Source organism: Miniopterus natalensis, chromosome 13 (assembly GCF_054644295.1).
Source record: "Miniopterus natalensis isolate mMinNat1 chromosome 13, mMinNat1.hap1, whole genome shotgun sequence".
Taxonomy (NCBI): domain Eukaryota; kingdom Metazoa; phylum Chordata; class Mammalia; order Chiroptera; family Miniopteridae; genus Miniopterus; species Miniopterus natalensis.
In genome coordinates this window covers 7,786,984-7,809,562 of record NC_142093.1, presented here as the reverse complement: position 1 = coordinate 7,809,562, position 22,579 = coordinate 7,786,984, and the positions used below count along the sequence as shown (strand labels likewise).

Genomic DNA, 22,579 nt, shown 5'->3' with positions numbered 1-22,579 from the left:
TTTTCGCATCTCTGCCCTTCCTACCAGTCTTGACGTGGCTTCCTTGGTTTGTAAATCCTTGGTTATAAGGCTTCTGTTCAGCTAGTCTTCGGTTGGCTATTCATGCCGATTGTCCTATATTTTAGTGGTAATTCCAGTTTGGTCCTGGGAGGAGGTGAGTGTAGCATCCACCTATTCTGTCACCATCTTGGATGCCTGGAAAGTTTATTTTGTTGACTACTTTGAGTAAAGGAAGCATGATGCATAAAACATTAAATAAGCAAAGAAAAAAGCATCACTTTGGAAATGAATATACTATTTAGCATCAGCACAGGTCAGAAACCATAGTGAATAAGAGAGTTTCCAAGTTCAAATTGTCACCTTGAAACTGAGCAGACACTATGAAGAACAAATATAATCAGAACTGACTGAAAAGTACTGGGCCCTTCAACACAATCGCTGGTGATAAAAATGCACTTTCATCTCTAGGCAGATAAGATCAGATACAAAAAATCCATGTGCTTCGGAACTGGACACTCACTGTAGTAAGGGTATTTTTCATCAAAGCCTTAAGTACAAGAAGGTGACATATCAAAAGAAGTTTTCAATGAGAATATAAGCTACTTTCCTTCAGGAGAAAACCAGTGGGTAGAGTTGGTGGGTGTGAGGGACTTACTTATTGGAATTTCATTATAGGAACTTGGAAAACCAGGCAAAGTTATCATGAAAAACTGCCATCCTCCCAACATTTTACATTTATGCCATAGCTCATGATGCGCTTGAAAATTTGATTTTTTAAAAACCGAGGATTTCTTCTCCACAAAAATGCACAAACACAGGATTTTGTAAAATATATTTTATTTCATTGAAGATTGATTTGTTCCATAATCTGGTATTAAAATTGCATGGTGGAAAGAAGATTGAATTGGCCCTGCCACTGACACAGGTGAGTTCACACAACCCCTATGGATCTGAGTTCCTCTTCTGTAAAATGAGAGAGTTGGACTAAATGTCCTTTATGGGCCCTTCTAGAACTAACATCATGTGTGTTCATTAATTGTAAAAAATTTCAATATTCCTTATTGGAGAATTTTGCCTTGGAAGCAGACACTCTGGGTGAGAGGGCTGGCTGGCTCCTTGACTCGCTCTTTCCTGCTGAGCCCTCCCTTACCCTGTGGTCCGCTGTTGATTCTTGTAGATACCATGCTGACTTCAGAAGGACTCTGCACACCCACAGGCCCAAGATAGACGCAGGCCCCTGCCTTCGCTCTCCTGAATAATGCTTAAAATGCACAGAGAGCAATAAATTGACTTAGGAGCTACTATGGCTTATTCTCACTCTGTGACCTACTATGTCCCACTCAGTCTGGGTCCTCCCCATGTGTATCCAGGGATAAAGAGGTGACCTTGAACACCCCTCACCTGAAAGTGTCCTGATGGAAACAGAGACTCCTCAAAGTTCAGGCTCATTGAGGGTGAGAAAGGCCCAGTTATTTCTTTTATCAACTGAGTTCCCCCTTACAATTGTTCTGGCCTATGTTTGCCTCTTATTTATATGAGAGACACTAAGAAGAATCTTTTGGGAAGACCACACTCTTACCCTCACCCGCACTATCGATTCAAGTCATGCTCTGGCAAGATGCAGTATGATACTTACATTATATTAGAACACAAGTAACCCCAGCTCTCCTACTGAGAGATAGATAGATGATAAATTAGATAAACATATAGATGATTGATAGATGATAGATATAGATAGATGATAGGTATATGATAGATAGATGATAGATAGGTGATAGATAGATGATAGATAGATAGATTGATTGATAGATGATAGATGATAGATAGATGATGATAGATAGATAGATAGATAGATAGATAGATAGATAGATAGATAGATAGATAGATAGATAGATATGGACTAGTACTATGCATTTTGGTAACTGCTAAAATGCAGATGTATTAGTCAAGATTACAGTTGGTGATAGAAAAACACAAATAAGGGCAGGTTAAACACGATAAATAACCCTCTATCTCTCAAGTAAAAGAAGTTCCGAGCTACATGGTCCACAACTGTTAAGGCAGCCTCACAGCATCAATCTCTGAGGCAGGCAAGAAAGGCTTCACTGGAAAGGTTTAACATTTGAGCTAAAGAAATGGAACAAAGGGAATAAATTAGCCTCCCTGATTGGTGAAGAGCATCCCAGGCCACACGAATGGGACATGTAAAGACAGAGGGATCCGAATAGAGCTGTAGGAAATCTCTGGATAGTTTAGACTCCTGGACAGGGGAGATGAAGGCAAAATGTAAGATTAGGACACGGTTATCAAGGCCTCATATGTTGGATAGAGAAGTGTGGATTTTAAGAAGGAGCCAATGAACAATTTTACACATGGGAGCGACACCTCTGGTTCTCACAGCTGAAAGATCATTCAGCACCTACACTAGGAAAGGTTCATCAGTGAGTGGTACAGGGAGTACTGGCTCGGCCTAAATGGCTCATCCCAATAGAGAGCCACTAACCGCCGCTAAGAGCATCTGTGGTGAAGGGAGAAATAGGAAGGAAGAGTAAAGCGAATAACTGGGCTAAAAACGCTTTCCAAAACCCCCTACAAAGACAAAACACACACACACACACAACAAACCCATTCTAAATTTGTGGATGTTTTCTGGGAACCTTGGGGCAAGATACGCATAAAGGGGGGAAAATATTAAGAGATGGATTAAAAAGTAACAGATTTAATTCTGATCTATTCTTTTGTTCTTTTATAGATCAGTCTCCACCAGCACCACTTAAATGCTATCTCGCTCCTAACATAATGGAGAGCCAATTTTTTAATCAAAAGCCATTTTTAGGATCAAAGAGAAACATATTTCTAGGCGGATAGTATGTTAGTTATATCTTGTAACATCATATGGTGAGGGGTATTCAACTAAAATTAGAGATGATATTCACTGAAATTTTCCAAAAAAAATCAAATGCCTCCAAATCGGGGGGAGGAAAATGGAATCTTTTTTCTTCCAGGATATTTTCCCAAGTACTAGCGGAAGTGCTAATGAAAGACAGGCCTCCTTGCCATCCAGTGACAAATGTAATAGGTTACATGAAACCACAGAAAATGAGTCTATTTAAAAATGTCAGATACAGCACTAAAGGAAAACTCGGTCTTGTATTTTTTCCTCTTGATCATGGTCTAATAGAGACAATTCAGAAATGATTTCTTCTGAACTTGGTGATATTCATGATTGAAATAGTGTTGCTAATGATAACAATGTGTAGAATTATTACATGGAAAGCACTAATAATGCAAATCATATGGCCTGTAGCTGGAGTTTCCCTGCAGATTGTTTTTTCCTAGGCATATTTGATTACGCAGAGATTAGCATACTGAAACTCAGATTTGTTTTAACACACAGAGAATTGGGGTTTATAAGAGCAAAATTAGACAATTAACCAAACTTTCACTTATGTCAGCTTTGTCACATAAAATAATGACAATGTAAGGTAGAGTGTATTAAACCAAAAAAACTATTTTTCTACTATTTTTGGTATCTTACATTTTTGCTTATATCTGCCAATAGTGTTCCATAAGACATGCTATTAAAATAATTGCAAAATGATATGAGCACTTGCTAACTCAAAGGCACAGCTCATCTTATGGTGTAAAAATAAGATGCATATTTTGGAATCTAAATCCACCTGACTTTTTGACGATGCTTTAAAGAAAAAATTAGAATATTTTCTTTTCCCAATTCAAAAGAATTTTTAAAACTATCTTCATATCTCATAAGGTTTGTATGTCTGATGGTTACAGGAGATTATATTTTTTCTTTTGTGAGAGACAACATTTATAAAGACATGTCACTAATTACAGGCCATTTCCACTGGTTTTAAGGAGTAACAGAATCCTGGAATTAAAGAAACTACAAATATCTAAATGAATTTCTAGAACCATGTCCCAAAGCTGATGGGTATAGAGCACTGGGATTGTCTCAAAGAAGCAAACTTGCAATGGAGGATGTTTTGGACCAAAAAGTTGGCATCAAACAAATATTAATTATGACCACAAATGGGTCATAAAGCAAAACAAACACACAACTACAAATTTTGTAATAATTTAATTAGCAAACATTATATCTCAAGTTCCCCAAAAATGTACTTATTATACATTATTTGTTCAAAAGATGTTACTATATCATATTTAGGTATGCATGATATGTATTTTGTATATAATATGTATATATATTTTATATAATATGTGTATATGGTATATTTCATATGTGTCTATAATATAGAATATAAATGTACATATAAAGGAATGTAGAATATATATATTTATTTATTCAATACATGTAGTATCGATTTTGCTAGCATATGCTGCAATAACAAAATAACGAAAATCTCAGCAGTTTACAGCAACAAAGATTTATTTCTTGCTCCCATTGCATGATACACAATTACTTTGCTCAACTCAAAGCAAATAAATTTGAGAACCTGAATTAAGAGGATTATTTTTAGGAAAATATAAATTATTGATAGTTATAATACTATTTATATTGTTCTAGAGACTAGAAAATAAAAAGAAGTTAAACTTCCAGCTAACATTCTTCACTTGTTTGCAAACCAGAAATGGTCAAAGCTTTTGTTCAGTTGGTGTATTAGTTTCCTATTGATGCCACAACAAATTACCAAAAATTTAGTGACTTAAAAACATTTCCTTCCTTTTTCTAGCAATTAGCTGACTGCCTCCATTCCTTGGTTTGTGGCCCCTTCCTCCAGCTTCAAGCCAGCAGTATAGCATTTTCCAAACTCTCTCTCTCTCTGATTGTTGCTTCCACCAGCATATTTTTTCTCTCCCTCTGCTTCCATTATCACATTATGGTCTCTTACCCTAGCCTCCTGCTTCCCTCTTGTGTGGACCCTCTTGATTACATTGGGCCCACTTGGATAATCCAGGATAATCTTTCCATCTCAAGATCCCTACCACATCTTAGTCATACCTGCAAAGTCCCTTTTGTCATGTAATGTAGCATATTCACAGGTCCCAGGGATTCAGACACAGGAGGCCATTATTCAGCCTATAAGAGTTGGATAGTTGGACAATATGGAAAGACATTTCAATTTATGAAAAATTCCATTCTTATTTTACTGGGGAATATAAAGTCTCCACTAAAAAATAAGAAAGAATGATTTGTAAAGGTCCTTTAGCAGTATAATTAGCTCACAAAAACGTTGCTCAACAGAGCAATTAGTTTCTGAAGAATCCAATAAAATGGGAACATACTGTCCGCTAAAGGACTATTCATCTGTAGCTAGTCCCGATCTCTACTTTGTCTTTAATTTATAGAGATAGTTGAATGACAACTCCCATATTTTTCTTATGGCACCCTGCCATGCCATTAAAAGTTTATTTTATGGTGTGGTTTCATTGAAGAGCCTACTGGATCATATTGATAGATTAAAACAAAACATTTGGAATTGAAGTTAAATTATGTATGTTGAATGACCTTGAAAGACCTTTTTTTAAAGTATTCGGTTTTTTCTCATTTCTTTGTTCTTTTTTTCCCCTTTTTTCCCTCTTGTTCCTTTTTACATAATCTTCAATCTATAGATCCTAGTTCAAAGGGTGTCTAAAACAATAATTTGAACTTCCTGTATAATGAAATAGTAAGGAAGATGGGAACATATTTTATTAATAACTTCAGGTCCTTTTAACATTCTCATAACATCCACCAGAAATATTCCTTCCGATCATAAAGACCTAAGTGTTACCCATTTCTCTATCTCACTCTCATTGCTATTGTGAGCCTCCCATCTCTTCTGCAAAGTGGCCCTAGCTACTCTCTTACCTCCATGAAATGGTCCCCAACAACCGTGGCAGGTTCTAAGAGTCCCTGCAGAGTCATCTGGGCCATGTCAGAAATGCAACCACTTTTCTTCTCTACAATTGTGTTGCCCAAGAAACGGTAGAAGGCTCTGACACGACCTCTGCTACAACTTCCTCCCAGTATGTGCTGCACACGGTTGACAGCTCCTTAAAATCATTTCACGTCCCAGGCACTCTGCATGAGGCTTCTCTGATCAACAAGAGGCAGGTTTCCTTGGCACTACACTCTGTCACAGAGGTTCCTAAGGAGTACTGCCTTGGCATCCCAAAATCTCTCATAGATTTTGTGGAAAAATGACTTATTTCTGCTTCCTTTTTCTCTAGGACTCAGACATAAGACCATATGGGTTGGGCAAAAAGGGGACCATTTATCTGAGACTCTGGTCCTGAACTCTGTGCTCAAGCTTCTCTCCCCTTCCAGGCCTGTGTCAAACACTTAGCACAAAACTTGGCACACAGCAAATGTTTGATAAACATGACCTGTTACTATTTGACAAAACTCTCTCTCCTTCTGCTCACTGACATTCCTTAGAGTTCTATAATTAGCCTGTTCTACATAAGCCTCACCTTACATTTTGACACTTTCTTTCCATACATTATTCCTTGCCACCCAGTCATGAAGTTAAATCATCAGAAAACCCACATTGCATCTTTCTGTGGACTTTGCAAGATCAGTGAAATGCGGAGTTGGCCCCTGGATGCTTTTATAATGAGCCCCCAGGTGCCTCTGACATCGGTCAGCCTCTAGCCAACAGCCAGTGACAAACCGCGTCTGGGCCACAATTCCGCGACGGAGCTCAGCAGCGGATTCTCCAGCCTCAGTGCAACTTTGAGGTGTCTGCAGCCCTGACCAGCCAACTTGTCTGCAACCGTGAAAGACCATCAGCTAGAGTCCTCCCAGCTAGGCCGAGCTCCCGAACACTGCACCCCCTCGGTTAACTTTTCTGGCACAGGTTTGTGTCACGAAATCAAGAGACATCATGCGCAGGCAGGGATGGGAAGGCAGGCTGCGCTGGTGCACCGCGCTCGCTGGAACTTCTGCACGCACCCAACTGTGCGTGAGTGACAGGGACACCACCTGGAGCGTACCGTGCACTGTAATCGCTCGTTTATTCTCTGCACTTGTCTGTGTTTCCATGCTCCGTGAGCGCATAGGAATTCTCACCTCCAGGGGTTGCTGAGGACAAACACTGAGTTAATTCATGAAAAGCTCTTAGCCCAGTGACTGGCTTTTTCTAAACTCACGGCGTCAGGTATTATCTTTAGAAAGTAAAACTGAAAAGGGAGAAGAGGCCGTGTCCTTCCCGGAGCCGGTGCGCGGCGGCTCCCAGCCCCGCGGGGCTGCAGCGGGAACGAGGCTTCCTCTGCGTGCGGGCCCCCCGGCTATAAAACTCCGTCCTAATCACTATTGCTCTTTTTGATCGGTGATACCCACCCCCTGCTACGTGCCAGCTGCTGAGGTTGCAACACTGCTCGCATCAGACAGGCCCCGTGTCTGCACGGCGAGCGCGCGGCGCCGCGGGGCTGTGCTCACGCTAATCCAGGCTCCTGGGACCGCCCCGCTTGTGGGTGCGGAGAGGAGAGGGGGACAGCAGAGAGCGCGCGGGGGCGCCACGGTGCAGGCGGGGTGACGGTCCCAGGAGAGGGGAGAGAGGCTCCCACCGGCCCGCGCGCCCCCCGGGCTCCGGCCGCCGCGGGCCGCAGCTCCCCGTCCCCGCGCCTGCGCGTCCGGGAGGCGCCGGCTCCGGGTGGGAGCGCGCGTCGCGGGGCTGTGACGTCACGGCGCGGGACTTCCGGGCCCGGCGTCGCCCTCTCGGGACCGTCACGGCCGAGCCCGCTGCCTCTTGGCGGACAGGTGAGGTGGTGGCCGCCGCTCGGGTGGCTGTGCGCGGGGAAGGACGGCCGGGCCGGCGCGCGGGGCCGCCGGGGCGCGCTGACGGCGCCGCCACCGCTCGGGGTCGCAGCCTTTGGCCCGGCCCGGCCCCGCCTCGGCTGCTGCGCCCGCAGCCGCTCCTCCGAGCGCGGGGCCGTGCCGTTTACGAACGCTCTGACCTCGTACTTCAATGCCGTCCGCAGGGGGACCCTGTTGTGGCCCCTCTGGGGAGCAGGGGCCAGGACGTCGGGCCACTGCCCGGGACGCGGTGACCAGGAGGCCGTGTCTGAGCCGGGACTCCAGAGAGCTGAGTTCTTTCACCGCTTCGGCCTCTCACTAGCCCCGGACCAGTCAGTCTGCCCCCGTGGGCCTCCGTGGGCCTCCGCTTCCCCACTTGTCCAGCAGCGGAGTCGTGAAGCGTTTGGTTTGGACCCAGGGTTCTCAGAAGGATCAGCCTGCTCCCCACACCTCTCCTAAATGTCACACCAGGCCACCTTGGAAATGGACTATTGGGCCAGTCTCTGAACTTGACACCCTAACCACACCCGTGAGGTTCAGCAGCAGTGGCTTTAATAATTCTCTATGGCGCCAAGGTCAAAAACGCGGCTTGCTCCCTTGGGTTTAGAGTGCAGCATTCTGGGGAAACCGTTGAGGCTTTCTGTTGCCTCTGCCCCTTATGGTGCATCTTGGTATGTTACTGAAGTAGTCTGTGCCTCAGTTTTTCTCATCTGTAAAATAGTACAGTCCTATCCACTGGATAAGGCTGTTTTGTCAACACATAATTCATCTGCATTTAGAATAGTGGTTTACACACGATAAGCATTCAAAGAATGACACACACACACACACCCCCCACACACACAACCCAGGGAAAGGATATGAGTAGATAATCCACAGAAAAGAAAGTCCAGAAGACCAGCAAGCATGAAAAGATGTTTAAATATACTAGTAGTCAGAGAAATGCAAATTAAAGAAAGAGTTTATACGTGAACACTAAGAATTAAAAATACTACTGCTGCTTATTGATGATAGAATTGTAGGGAAAGATACCTTGCTAGATTGCTACAGGAAATGTGATTCTTACACTGCTTGTGGAAAGCAATCTGGCAACGCCTATTAAAATTCAACCCAGTAATTCCACACTTGGGAATCTGGCCATTAGAAACAAAAGAAGTGTTATATATGGATATATGTAAGAACATGGGGATTTAAGAGTACTTATTGGAACATTGTTCCAAAACACTGAGAACTAAGTGCCTGTCAACAGGGAGATGGCCATATGAATTTTGGTGTATCCACATTATGCAACAACCATTAAAAATAGTGACTTAGAGTTATACTATTTGACTTGGCAGGATTTTTATGTGTTATTAAGTATAAAAATAACTGCGTAGAAGTGTGTATAATATGCCCCTATTTCTCAAACACTGACAACTCATATATATGAAAATGTATATAAATTCTTATGTATCTTTGTATGTGATTATAGGAAAATATGGAAGACTATACTGAGTTAATAATGTGGGTTTAGAGTGATATGCATGGAAGTGAGGAGAGGTAGAGATGAGGCACACAAAAGATTAAAATAACCATTTAAAAATTCTAGCATGTTATATCTTATTTATCCATTTAAATGAAAATTTTAAAACAAAGAACATGACCTCATTCAGACATCTGCGTTCAAATTCTGGCTCTACCACATTCCAGCTTACTACTTAAGTGACCTCAGGCAGTGTCTTTCAATCAAGCTTCTCACAAGTTTTGTTGGGTTAGAGGTAATAGTACCTGTCTCATAGAACTGCTGTGAGGGTTAAATGATACAATATTTATAATGTGTTTAGCACCATGCCTGTATTATAGAAAGTACTCTTAAAATGCGAGTTCTCACTATTGCCTCAGTTCTCTTGCTCTTTTTGACATTTATATATTTTAAATTTTTCATTACCAGCCCCTAACTCTTGAAACATTTCCTTCCGGCTTACATGGCTTTATATATCTTACTTAGTTCATGCCTATTTCTGATTGTTCCTTTTTGCTCTTTTGCTGGCGTATTTCATCTTGCTGTGGATGTGCCCCCAGAACACAGCAGGAGCTGTCACGGGAGCTCCTGAGTTAGGGGACTGGAAGAGCAGTGGCGCTCTGTAGGGCAGCAGACAAGTCAGGCTGTAGCATCATAGGGTTGATTTTTTAAACAAGATGGTTTTGATTTTGTTGCTCAGATTTTCTGTATTTTTGTTGGTATTTTTTCTTTGCTTATCCCATCAGATACTAAGAGGTGTGTTAAATCTTCCACTGTAGATGATGGTTTTATTTAGTTATTTTGCTTCCATCAGTTTCTAATTTGTGTCTTTGGATTCTAAATTATAAGGGGTGCGTGCTCAGTTAGAATTGTTACGGTGCCCGATGGATTGATTTCCTGTCACTATGAAGTGTCTCTGTTTATCTCTCATATCCTTCTTCCTTTAAAGGTTACTTTCTAAATCGGATTTCAGCATGGCTGCCCCATCTCTCCTTTGATTACTATTTATATGGTATATCATTTTATATCCTTTCTATGTCCTTGTGTGTTCTTATTCTTTTTATTGATTGATTGATTGATTGATTGATTGATTGATTTTTAGAGAGAGTGGTTTGTATAAGATAGAACTGGAAAGAAATTATTTTACTAAGTAAAATTAGAAATCCATTAATATAAGCACATGAACACCTGTATTTAGGCAGGTAGGTGAGGCTTGCGTAAGTTACACAAAGTACATCCGCACTTGGTCTCTGTCCAGCCTCAGCCTTGCTGCCTATCAGGACGGATTTCCCTAAAGCTTGCTTGCTTGCTGTGGCTGAAGGTGGGTCATTGGCCGTCAACAGCACATGTTATAACACGCTGTCCTTAGTTCATCTGACACTTGTGTGGAGAACTGAGTTCCCTTGGGTCCTGAGGTAAGGAATAATTTGAATTCTCACACTTTGTTTTCCTTTCCTTTTTTATTTGGCTCTGTGGCACTCAGAAGCATAAGAGTGAAGTTAAATAAAAAGATACTGTATAAATATATACGTTCACTCCATGTTTCTCTGTTGTTTTTAATTGAGGTGTTTTAGAATTTGTAGTTACTTTTTTGTTTTCCAGTTTTTCTAGACCGTGTTTAAGTTTCATATCTACTGGATTTCTCATTAATTTTGTGGCTTTTCAAATGCCTAAGATGTCATTTACTTGAAGTTAAGTGTTTTTTAGTTGAATAATATAGTTAATAACTTTGATTCTCTCTGGGTGCAAGTATTAAGTTTAGTCAGTGTCTGTCAGTTTTCTAATTTAATACTGTGTATAACAGCTAAATCAAATATTGTTTCTAACTTTATAAATGTCATAGGACCCTCATAATTATACTGTGTTTTGTGATAGCTTTAGAGATTGGGCTACAGTGACATTTTCTAGTGAACTAAAATTCAATCCGTAAGAAAAGGTGAGATGATATGTTCATTTAGTCAGTCACTATATTTTGAATGAAAAGGAGTCCCCACTTTCTTAGTGAGAATTTTTTTTTTCTAAGTAATTTTATTTAAGAAAATCAGTTTTGAACTTTTGGTTACACATGGAGGTTGAAACATACATGCTTATTTCTTCTCCCTTCCTAAGTCCACTAAAATGACAGTAAAAGTAATAAAGGCATAAATGAAGCAAATGGAAGAGACAATATAACATCAGACTAGAAAAGTGAGATTTTAGAAATGTTAGAAAGCAGGTGGATAAATTATAACCAATTTAGCAGAGCTGAGCAGTTTTGATGGAACATAATAGTTGATGATAAGATCGAACTATAATTAATCATTCCCTTAATGTCGAGTCATATATATCATTTTTAGTGGCTATGTAATGATTTATAAAAATGTACCTAACCATTCTTCCATTAATGATCATTGAGATTCTTCAGTGTTATAATAGCATTCTATGCATTTATTCTTTTTTTAAAAATTTATATTTCCTGTTTAGAATTGATTTCCCAAAATTACTGAATCAAAGTTTATGCCTTATGGATATTGTCCTATTCTGCCAGGTTGCTTTCTAAAGGTCGTTTTCTTTATTACCACCCATGTATAGGATCTTCTGTTTCACTACATCCTAGCCACCATTGCATTTACCGTAAAGTGTTCAATCAGGGGAGGGGTCGGCGGTGTTGCAGTGAATTCTTGACTGTTGTGCTAAGAGTGTGGCATGATGTGAATAAACAAGTGTCTCGATTGCTAGGGAAAGCTTACCTGGCTACCTTACCATTGCCGACTTGTGATAAAGATAGGATCTGTGAGTTTAGAGAAAGAGATTTCCTTACTTGGGGTGCTCAGGGAAGACCTCAAGTAGGAAGTAGGATTTTAGGTGAGTCTAAGATGGGAAAGATTTGAAGAGAAATACTTGGATAGGCACATGGGAATGTATCAGTCTAGATCCAGCGAGAAGACAGAAAACACATAATAACTTAAGTGGTGAGTTTAAGGTACAAGAGGGGGAAAGGGGGTAAGTGCTGAAGGAAGGAGGCTTAACTTTGGGTGGTGAACACATGATACAGTATACAGGTGATGTATTATAGAGTTGTATACTTGAAACCTGTATAATTTTATTAACCAATGTCACCCAAAAAAATTTAATTAAAAGAGAATTATTAAGCTATGGTAGGAGAGAAACTATAAAGTCACTGTATAAAGAGAACTCTAAATGGTACCCTAGGGCTGAGAGAAAGTACACCAGGAGGGACAAACTGGAAGGTGGGTTTAGATCTCATTGAAGAAGGTGTGGTTGCGGCCCATTGGATGATAGAGAAGTCTGACGAGTTGCCTGGGCCAGAGCTGGTCCACAGGGACTTTGCCAGCAGGTAACAAACACTGGTGGGGAGTGTACAGTCAGTCAAGGTGCTGCTGCAAATGAGAGGCCTGGAGAGTGCGGTGTCTGAGTTGGAAGGAGCACAGTGATAAACCTCGGGTGCAAGAGTGGAGGCAGGAGGCAGGTACAGAGGAATTTAGGGCACTGCTGTGGATACTGCCACAGTGGGGATTTGGCAAGGCCTTCCTCTGCAGCAACCTAGAGCCCTGCTGGGCAAGTTACAGACTGCCATGTGGGATAAAGGTAGGTGACTGGCTCTTTAGAAAGCCAGCTTGGCAGTGCTTCCAGCATGTGCTATGGGCTGAGGAGAGGGTGCAGGGAGTGGCCACCTGGCCTGGGCACAAGCCTCCTTCTCAGACTCCTGCTGCATTGCTATTGTTGCCTGAGTAGAGAGCTGGAGAAAGAGAAGCATGTATGTAGCATCCCGGCAAATGCTGGAGAAAGCTGTAGCCTATAGGCACCTAGCACTAGAGCAAGTTTTCCTAACCTCAGCACTGTTGTGGGCCCGGATGATTCTTTATTGTGGGGGGCTGTCCTGTGCACTGTGGGATGGTCAGCAGCATCCCTGGCCTCTATCCACTAGATGCGAGTAGTACCCCCTCCACCAGTTGTGGCCATGAAAACTGTTTCCAGGTATCACCATATGTCTTCTGGGGGCACCATTGTCCCCAGTTGGAAATCACTGCACTAGAGAGACTTCACAGCCTGAGGAGCAGAGGTGGCATGGGGAGCAAGTCCTCCGTAAATCTGCGAGATACAGGCAATCAGGAAAGAAAGCCCCTTCCTCTGTAGTGTCTTTAGGGCACTCTTCTGACAAAGCTTAACATTATGTCAGCTGGCAGAGGAGAAACATTTAAAAGGCTCAGATTCATTTTTGCAGAAAAGGCAAGAAAGAGTGAATTTGGAGCCAAGGCAATAAATTGATAATCAGCACAAGCAGGGGAAGTATTCCAGAAGTAGCTGAGGAATAAAAGATTAGCAAAGCTACAGGAGCAGAAAAGCATGAGGACACTGAGGAAGTGCAAGGACGAGACAGACTAGAGTGCAAGATCGGTGAGGAGCAGTCAGCGGAGCAAAGGCTCTAAGGGCCTGGGCACTTGGACTCTGGAGGACTTTGAGTGGAGGGCAGCCGAAGAGGACAGAGACTGCTGAACATCTAAGGCATGGTCCGTTGTGTTGACGAACATCAGGAGGGCAGAGCAGAGGGAGGGGAGTGATGCAGAGCACTGGGACTGCGTTTTTCCACACACCTCGAGGATTCAGGAAACCGCTCATGATGTTATCTCCTGTTGTTTGCCACCTACCCATTTTATAACCTAATAATGCGGTGCTCGAATAGTGCGTACAGTATGCTTACAGAATTTGGGATGAGAGGATTAACAGAGGGAAGCAGAGAGATCATCAGGTTCACTGACCTTCTTTATAGTTCTGTCTGGGAGGGTCAAGAGGCAGGCCGTAACCTCTGTGTTTCTTTATCAGGCGAACGCCAGGCAGTTGTCTCGCCAATGAATCTCGTAGCCTAAGAGGGAAAGTGGCAGTTATCCACGGGTATTGCCAGTTTAGACTGGAGGGGAGAAGTGTACCAAAGGCTAAACTGATTCAGATCCACACTCCTCTGTAGCGTTTTATTTCACCAAGGACTTGTCTCCCTGTTTCTCCCTCCTCTTGTGGTTTGCCTTAAATTTTTTTATTTTTTATTTTTATTTTTTTTGCAATCCTTTAATCCATAGTAGCCAAATAGTCACCTCTCTCCCGCATCTCCTGTGACATTCCTTCTGGGTATGTTGAAATCTGCCCTTTTTATTCTTGAATATTGTCTTTGGCTCAGGGTTTTACATTTGAGTGACTCTTGATACTGTTTTTCTTCCCTCACTTAGAGATGCATTCAGAAGTCAAGGAAGAAATTCCTGTGCATGAGGAATTCATTTTGTGTTGTGGAGTTGAAACCCAGGTTATAAAATGTGGGCCCTGGACTGACCTCTTTAATGATCAAAGTGCCAACAGGCCTGAGCTGCTCATTTTCATTATTACTGGTAAGTTGAGAAATCTGGACAAAGAAACAATATAGATACTTAGAACTATTTCTGATCTCAAAGAGAATTTGGTAAATATGAAAAGCCTTATGGGAGGAAATAAAATCACTCAAACCATTGATAACAACCACCTATAGTAGTTGGGTGGCTGGGCTATTTTTCCTTCTACACAATAAATGTATGTGTGTATATATGTATGTATATGTATATATGTGTGTGTGTATTATGTTTATTACATATATATCACAATTGTAAGTATACATATAATTTTGTAATGTTTTTAAATTTTATAATTTTTGGAATAATTAGAACTTTGTCAAATTTTTTTCAGTTTTGTAAATAACTTTTTGTCTCATTTCAAGATGATTATAAGTTTACTCTAGAATGTTTACTTATTCTGGGATTTGGCAACTGGGTCATTTGTGGCTTTTGCTGGATCACAGTCAGTAGAATGTTAGAGATAAATGCTCAATTGTAGGTATTCAAAGCACTTTTTGAATTGTAAGTAAATTGAAGATATTTGTATATGTATCACCCTTAAATATTAAAAATGAAACTATAAATATATGTTATAGCATAACCCAGCATTTCAGTGGAAAATTTCCAGCTTTCAATATCTGCAGCTGTTTCTTGGATTGTTCAGTGTTCCCAGGAAGAACTCTCCCAGTATCCTGTTTGAGGAGTTGGGGAAGCCTGTCTGCTAATGTTCTTGCTGAGCAGGGAAAGGAGATGGAGAATCTCAGTGTTTAGTAACATGTAACCTAACATCTTTGCAGTCTAGCGCTTCTGTTCTCAGCTGAGCGAAGGGTCCTGATCCCACATCTCTCTTCAGTTAAACCTCTTCAGGAAGTAAACATCCAGTCTTCTGCCACGATGTAACAGTCTTTTTGGAGAGCAGTCTGTTGGTATCTATTGAAATTAAAAATACATATGCTCTGCCAGTAGTGAGGGAGAGTTTGAAATTATAGGCATGACAAGTCCTACTTGATGGTGCAGAAATTTGGAGCCATGGTTGAATACAGGATTGAGAAAATAAGTAGAAACATTACCTGGGCTGGAGGAGGGATCTCCTCCTGAGGCTAAAATAAAGGAGGTGAATTGGTTACTCCAATGGAGAAGGGTAGAGGGAGTTTTCAAAGTAGTTCCTGCCTCCTGACCTCTGTTTTCTGTTGATTGAGAGTTGGGGGTCTGTTGATGGGAAAGATGGCAGAGGGTGGGTTGGGACTTTGAGGAAACTGGTCAGCATTGAGAATAGCAGATATGCAGCGTGAAAGGAATTACCGACCAAAAGCAAGTGGGCGGCTTTTGAGCAGCGCTGTGAGCGGGTCGCAGGTGTTTGGGAGTGAGGTCTAAGAGTAAAGAGGGTGAAGCGGGAGAGCTCTCTGAGTCGGGGCGCTTTGAACGATAACCATTCCTGGGTGATAAAAAGCTCTAGGCCTGTGGTCCTTAAACTTGGTGTCAGGGCCAGCAGTATCATCTGCAAACTTGTTAGAAATGCAAGGTCTTGGCCCCCATCCCAGACCTTCTGAACCAGAAATTCTGGGAGTAGGGCAGTGTGTGTTTAACCAGCCTGATGGGACTGAGATGCACACCACTGATTGAGGGTGCGGCTTTCGGAATTATTTCAGTTACGGGAAAAGGTGTTGGCTCAGTCATTCCACCCAGATTTTGAAATCACCTTGGTCATGGAATGGCAAGTGAAACCATAATTTAAGGGTCAAGGTTTTCAGGGAATGTGTGAGAATGACTACAGAGTTGATAGCTGGAATTAGATGGCTTCAGTCTTATGAACTGGCAAGTGGAGCAGACAGCTCACTCTGCTTCCTACTCAGAGGCATTCGTCACTCACTCACTTATACTGGGTGCTAAGAACACTGTCGCAAAAGTCCTTGCTCTCACTGAGGTATATGAGGTGTTGGAGAAATAGTGACATCTCCATTGCAGAGGCTTGAAAGGAAGAGTCCATCACAGGGGAGAGCCAGGTTTAGGAACTGGAGAAAGGGAAGCTGAAAACATTTGCTGTTTTATAGTCACAGTTAGTGTCCTAGTGTTCTTTCCCTTCTGTTCTCATCTGCCCTTGGCCCTTTTCCTTGGTGTTGACGGAAGCTATAGTCTGGGACTACTCAGCAGTTTGTGGGATTCAGAATTGTTTTTTTATTTTATTTTGGGGCCTAGTCTCTATACTGTGAGTAAAATTAGGGTGACAGTATTTCAAGGATTGTTAAACCACTATAGACATTGTGTTTAATCCATCTCTGATAGACTGACTTAACATTTCATTTTAAGTTACTTTGCTTTTGCAGCTAGGAAAATTAATTCATCACTTTAAAATTAGCGACAGTAATGAGGAGTGAATCCACGGTTTGAAGAACTTTTAATTTAGTTTCATCTTTTCCAGTGAACCTTTGTTGCAGAATTCCTGTTAAGCAGTAGTATCCTTGGACTTTCTTTAAGTAGTGAAATGAGCTAAGGAAGGCAATTTGAGAATTCACTGTAGACGTATTGGATCATTATAAATCTCATATGGGGATAATAAAACCATGTGACCTGTCTTACGTTGTGAATTCACTGATTGGAAATGGAACAGAAGGCTCCAAGGACAAGCCCAAAATCCTGTCCATGTGACAACCTTCCATATAAATGCAGTGCTACATTAACTTGAAATATGGAAGTTTTTGTGCCCTGCAAGATTAACTGGAAGGCATTAAGTGTGTGATTGCAGTGTTGAATAGTTAGGATTTTATTGGCAATTGGATTCTAGAGGTGATCACCACAGCCTCTGTTAGATATTGCTCAGGTGTTTGACTGTATGTTCAAGTGTGTGTTTATAACATTTTGATATCCTTTGATAAAATATTTTACTTGTATTACTGTATTGGAATGTTTTCAAGCATCCCTACACCTGGAGAGAGAGAGATATATATGTATGTGTATATATATATATATATATATGTATGTATGTATGTATGTATGTATGTATGTATGTGTGTATATAGATGATTTTGGTTGTGTAAACAAGACTCTTTTAATTTTCTTTGTGGTTTCCTAGCCAGGAAGTTTAGTTCATGGTTCATAAAGCATAACATAAGCCGTAACAGTTAAGTGATGAAGTATGCAGTAACATTTAAACAGTTTGCATTACATTGTCCACTTTGGCTATAAGTTGGATCGTCCTGTTATCGGCCATTGTGGACTCTCTGTTTCCTCAAGAGCCAAGCTTTTTGTCAGGGGCCTTTGCACCTGTTCCTCTCCCGTCCTAGTATGCTTTTCTCTCAGATCCTTATAGGGTTGATTTCTTCTCATCGTTTGGGTCTTAGCTAAATGCCACCTTCTCAGACATTTTTCTCAAGCCACCCTAATCTCTTTCCTTCTCTATCACATGATCCTATTTCTTTCATAGCAATTATCATACCCTTGAATTACATTATTTACTTATTTAGTTATGTGTATGTATCCTCCCACTAGAAGATGAATTACAAAGAGGCCCTTCTCTATCTTGTGCCTAACACAGTGACTTCCACATAGTAAGTGATCAATAAATAATTGATAACTAAAAGAATATTGTTTTATAGCAGCTCCATTATCTGGTACTCATTGGTTTTATATATCCTGTCATTGTAACTATTGCATCTAAATTATGTAATTGCTAACTTTGTATTCTCCTTAATGTTAGACCAGCTTTAACATGCTGTACACCTTAAACTTACAGAATGTTACATGTCAAATTTATTCAATAAAAAATTTTAAAAAGATAATAATTATGGTAATAATAGCTACCATTTATTCAGCACCTACAATGTGCCCAGTATTGTGCAAGTGGCTGTCCATTTATTATCCCTTATGATAAAAAAATGCCAAATACTTTATAGAGCTGTAAGAGTAACTAAAACAGGGTATACAAAATACCCTAGACCGGGTAATTTATGTTCTTTTTTAAATTCAGTGTTAATATTTTCTTTTGTATATTCTTTCAGTCATCAAATATTTTTGAGCGCTTATCATTTGTGTGACCTTGGGCAAGTTACTTAACCTCTCTGTACTTCAGTTTCTTCATCCATAAAGTGCAAATAATCATAGTACTACCTCATGTGAAGACAGTGAGTTCATACATGTAAAGCACTTAAATACTGCCTGTCGTGTAATAAGTTATACCACTTAAAAATGTTGACTGTTATTATTTTCTAGGCATATTAAGAAAACTATAGAGCTTTGCTGAGAAACATAAAACATTTGAATATGAGACATACCACACTCTGAGGTTATAATCAGTAATGTAAAAAAATATCAAATCTTTCTAAATTCATGTATAAATAAGATGAAATTTTAATCTGAATTCCAAAGAGATTTTTTAAAAATGAAACTAGTGAAAATAATTCCAAAGGTTATGAGACCAGCCTAGAAAACTTAGGGGGGAAAAATAAAGAGAAGGGATTTGCCCTACCTTAAAAACACAGTGTAGTAATTGAGACAGTATGGTGCTGGCGAGGAGAGAAGGAAAAAAATTAGTGGAATTATTTGGAATCAGAATTAGCAAGCTAATGTAAAAATTCACTATTGGATCAGAAGACATTTCAAGTCAATGCAGAAAGAATGATTATATAATAAATGGACTTGGGACACTTGGCTCATTACTCGGAAAGCAGTTGGATTGCTACTTTGTACTTTATACTCACAAATATTCCACACTCACTGAAGATTTAAATATAAAACATGGAACAGTGTCCGCCACATGCACCATGTGTGCAGCAGCCCCATCCTGATGCACCCCCCCCCCCCTCCTTTCTCCTCCAGCTGCACGGGCCAGTCAGCTGAGCAAAGAGTATATTATTGCATCTGAGGAAGTTTTTGTCCTATTTAACAAAAATGATACCAGCACCATCACAAAAAAATTTGAACTAGGGTCATCGGGTCAGAAGCAAAATAACAGCATGGCTTACAAGGCCATCATATATTATCGTCGTGGCTAGACAGTGATGACAGGTGTGAATAGCTAACATTTATACACGCTTATGTATTGAGCAGTTTTTAAGTACCTTACATATATTAATTCACTTAGTTCTCACATGGGATAGTACAATTATCATCCTCATTTTATGGACAAGGAAACCAAGGCTCAGAAAGGTTAAATAACTTGCCAAGGGTCAGACACTTAGTAAGTGGCAAAGTTGGGATTCCAACCCAGGCAGCCTGGCTCCAGAGTCTGTGCCCTAATCCACTTTGCTACGTTACCCATCTAGGAAACTAAAAGATAGACAATGAAGAAGAAATCGGTGCAGCAAAACCATGTCACGTAAGAGCAAAGAGGAGAAATCCTAATAGGATAAAGAACAGATAAATTGATTGGAGAAATAGATATTGATGGAAATGGACTAGTATCTATGAAAACATACAGATGATGATCCCGAGATGAAAACTCCATTTTACTGTCTTTTCCCCCCAAGGATGTATCAGATTTCCGCTTTTAAAAAGACCATTTATTCATTTTCTATAGCAAACCCATGTCAAAAATACCTCTGTACATACACAAGAATAATCCATTTATATTACCTGGTGCTCTTTTCCCCAAAAGATCAAACTATATATCTGTTTACAATATAAATACTTGTGATAAATGACAAGGAAACACCTAGTAGCCTCCTTAAAGTTCTGTTTGTGAACGATTCTTATACTAATTAGTTTTCATGCAGTTTAGCAGCTGTGCATAGTCAAATCTTGAAGGGACCTACAGGCAGTGTTAATGATTTTAGACTATTCGGATGGCAATGGGAAGCCACCGAAAGGTGGTTAAGTAGGGTACTGCTATGGTTTGAGTTGAGGTTCCATGATTCCTCTGGGTAGTCTAAAGAATGGATTTCAGGGGGACAAGATAGAATACCCCTTTAGAAGGCTGTTCAGGAAACCCAATTGAAAGTGATAAGAACGGAGAGACGTAGACGAAGTCTAAATGTATTTGGATGCAAAGTCGACATGACTTACTGATGAACTGGATGTGAAAAACAAGGAGAAACCAAGAATGACTCCTGGTGTTAGGACTAGAGCACTGGGGTTGTGATTGCTGGTTTCATTTATTAAGTTGAGGAACGGGGAGGAAGAATTTATTTGAAACGGTTGGAGAACAAAGGAACGGAAATTTTCTAAGTGATCATTCCCAGACTTAAGGTACAAAGGATATTAAAATTGAGGTGTATGTGTAAATGTTACTGTATTTGTTGAGAAAAATCCTTTTCCATTCTGCATATCTCGTGTTAGTTTATCACTTTGGTTAATCGAAGGTCTGTGCTTCTTTCTCAGGTAACCCAGGATTTTGTGCCTTTTATGTGCCATTTGCAAAGGCTTTATACACCTCAATAAACAGACGCTTTCCAATTTGGCTTATCAGTCATGCTGGGCATGTTCTGGCCCCCAAAGGCAAGAAGATTCTTGCAGCCTCGGATGGTATGTCTTTATTAACATCTTTCCTCTACTGTGGGCGTGTGATCATTTTCTAGAAGGCCCACTGATGTTAGAGTTACACTACTCCAGAGGAAACCTCTGCTTGTGGCATTGGGCCCAGCATGCCACATTTTGGTAATTTTAGGACTTTTAGATTCATTTTCATTCTTCTACAGGTAATTTTCTCTGAAACTTTGGGCAGATTAAACAATTTGTCTAGGACTTTCCTTCTCTATTTACCAACTAGTAATCAACTCTATATTTACTGGTCATGCACTACATTTCCAGGGTTGTACCAAGAGGAATGGTGGAGAAAAGGTATTATAAACCACGGTCCTTACTCTAAAGAATCTCTCAGTCTCACTTTTAGAGAAAGATTAAGTGATAAACAGGCCTGCTCATCACGTGGGCACTTAAGGACCAAACAAAGAAGAGACCAGGAAGGGGTTTCAAGAGATTTTGAGGAGTGGGGACTTTCATGGGTAGGGCAGCCTAGTTCTTTATCTGGTCATTTGCTAGTAGCTGTGACGTGCAGCTGGCTGTATGTTTATTCAAGATGGATGTCTTTGGAAATGAAGTCCTCGTTAATTAAAGCCTTGTCAGGCACTTACACTACTCTTTGTGAGGCAATGGATGTATTAATCAATGGGATTGTGGTAATCGTTTCACAGTGTATATGTCTATTAAATTGTCGCATTGTACACCTTTAAAAACAATCACTTGTACAGCCTAAATATATATAATATTTATTTGTCAATCATACTTCTAGAAAGCTGGAAAAAGAAAAAAAATAATTTTAGTAAGTGGACAATGGGTACATGGGGTTAATTATACTACCCTTTAGTACTTTTGTGTATGTTGGAAAGTTTCCAAAATTGAAAAAAAAAAAAAGTGTTACAGAAAGAAAAAAGAATTATAGAATCTTGGACCTAAAAGTTTGTCTACATCAGAACCCACCTTAAACCCTTATTTTTCAAGGAAGGGAAGACCCAGCAGGACTAAGTGATCTCCTGCTAGTGGTGGCAGAACCTCAACAAGAAGCCAGTCCTTTAACATTTAATTCAGCAAGTGCTCTCGTGCTGTCGGTGGGTCATCTCAGTTGGCTGTGCTAAGTGCTAATGAGACAGAGCTTTCGGGTTTAGGTGCTCTGAGCTAATTCTTAGGTTAGATCAGGATATACCCTAGCCTTTGACCCTTTTCCTGCTGTGACTCAAGGGGGACAGGGTAGATGGAGTATAGATGAAACAGTGAACTCATTGCAAATGCTTCATAAACACCTGAAAGGACCCCTTTCAGAGTGTCTTTTTCTCTCTTTTTACCTGTGTGTGTGTGTGTCCTTCTATGAATACAACTTATGAGACTTTTTACCCTTTCTTAAAGATTAGAGTGTACTCTGAACAGTAAGTAAATATTGATTACCTAACAGTGAATGATTTTAATAGCAGTGGTGACATGAAGCTGAATATTCTGTTCTTGCCTCGATTCTGCTTCAACAACCATCATATTGAA

At 40.5% G+C, this 22,579-nt stretch overlaps 1 protein-coding gene across 3 annotated transcripts in view; it reads left to right on the top strand.

Moving 5' to 3' along the window:
- The first annotated feature begins 7,653 nt into the window (after positions 1-7,653).
- Positions 7,654-22,579, top strand: part of LDAH (lipid droplet associated hydrolase) — a 67,421-nt gene continuing 52,495 nt past the window's right edge. The window contains exons 1-3 of one of the 3 annotated variants that reach the window (XM_087823384.1): positions 7,654-7,723; positions 14,483-14,638; positions 20,930-21,073. In XM_087823384.1, coding sequence (XP_087679510.1) covers positions 14,485-14,638; positions 20,930-21,073 — 298 coding nt within the window. In that variant the 5' untranslated portion in view covers positions 7,654-7,723; positions 14,483-14,484. Of the gene's footprint in view, positions 7,724-8,115; positions 8,431-14,047; positions 14,385-14,482; positions 14,639-20,929; positions 21,074-22,579 lie in introns of those variants that run through there. The other 2 variants (XM_016224781.2, XM_016224782.2) reach the window with 2 other exon arrangements.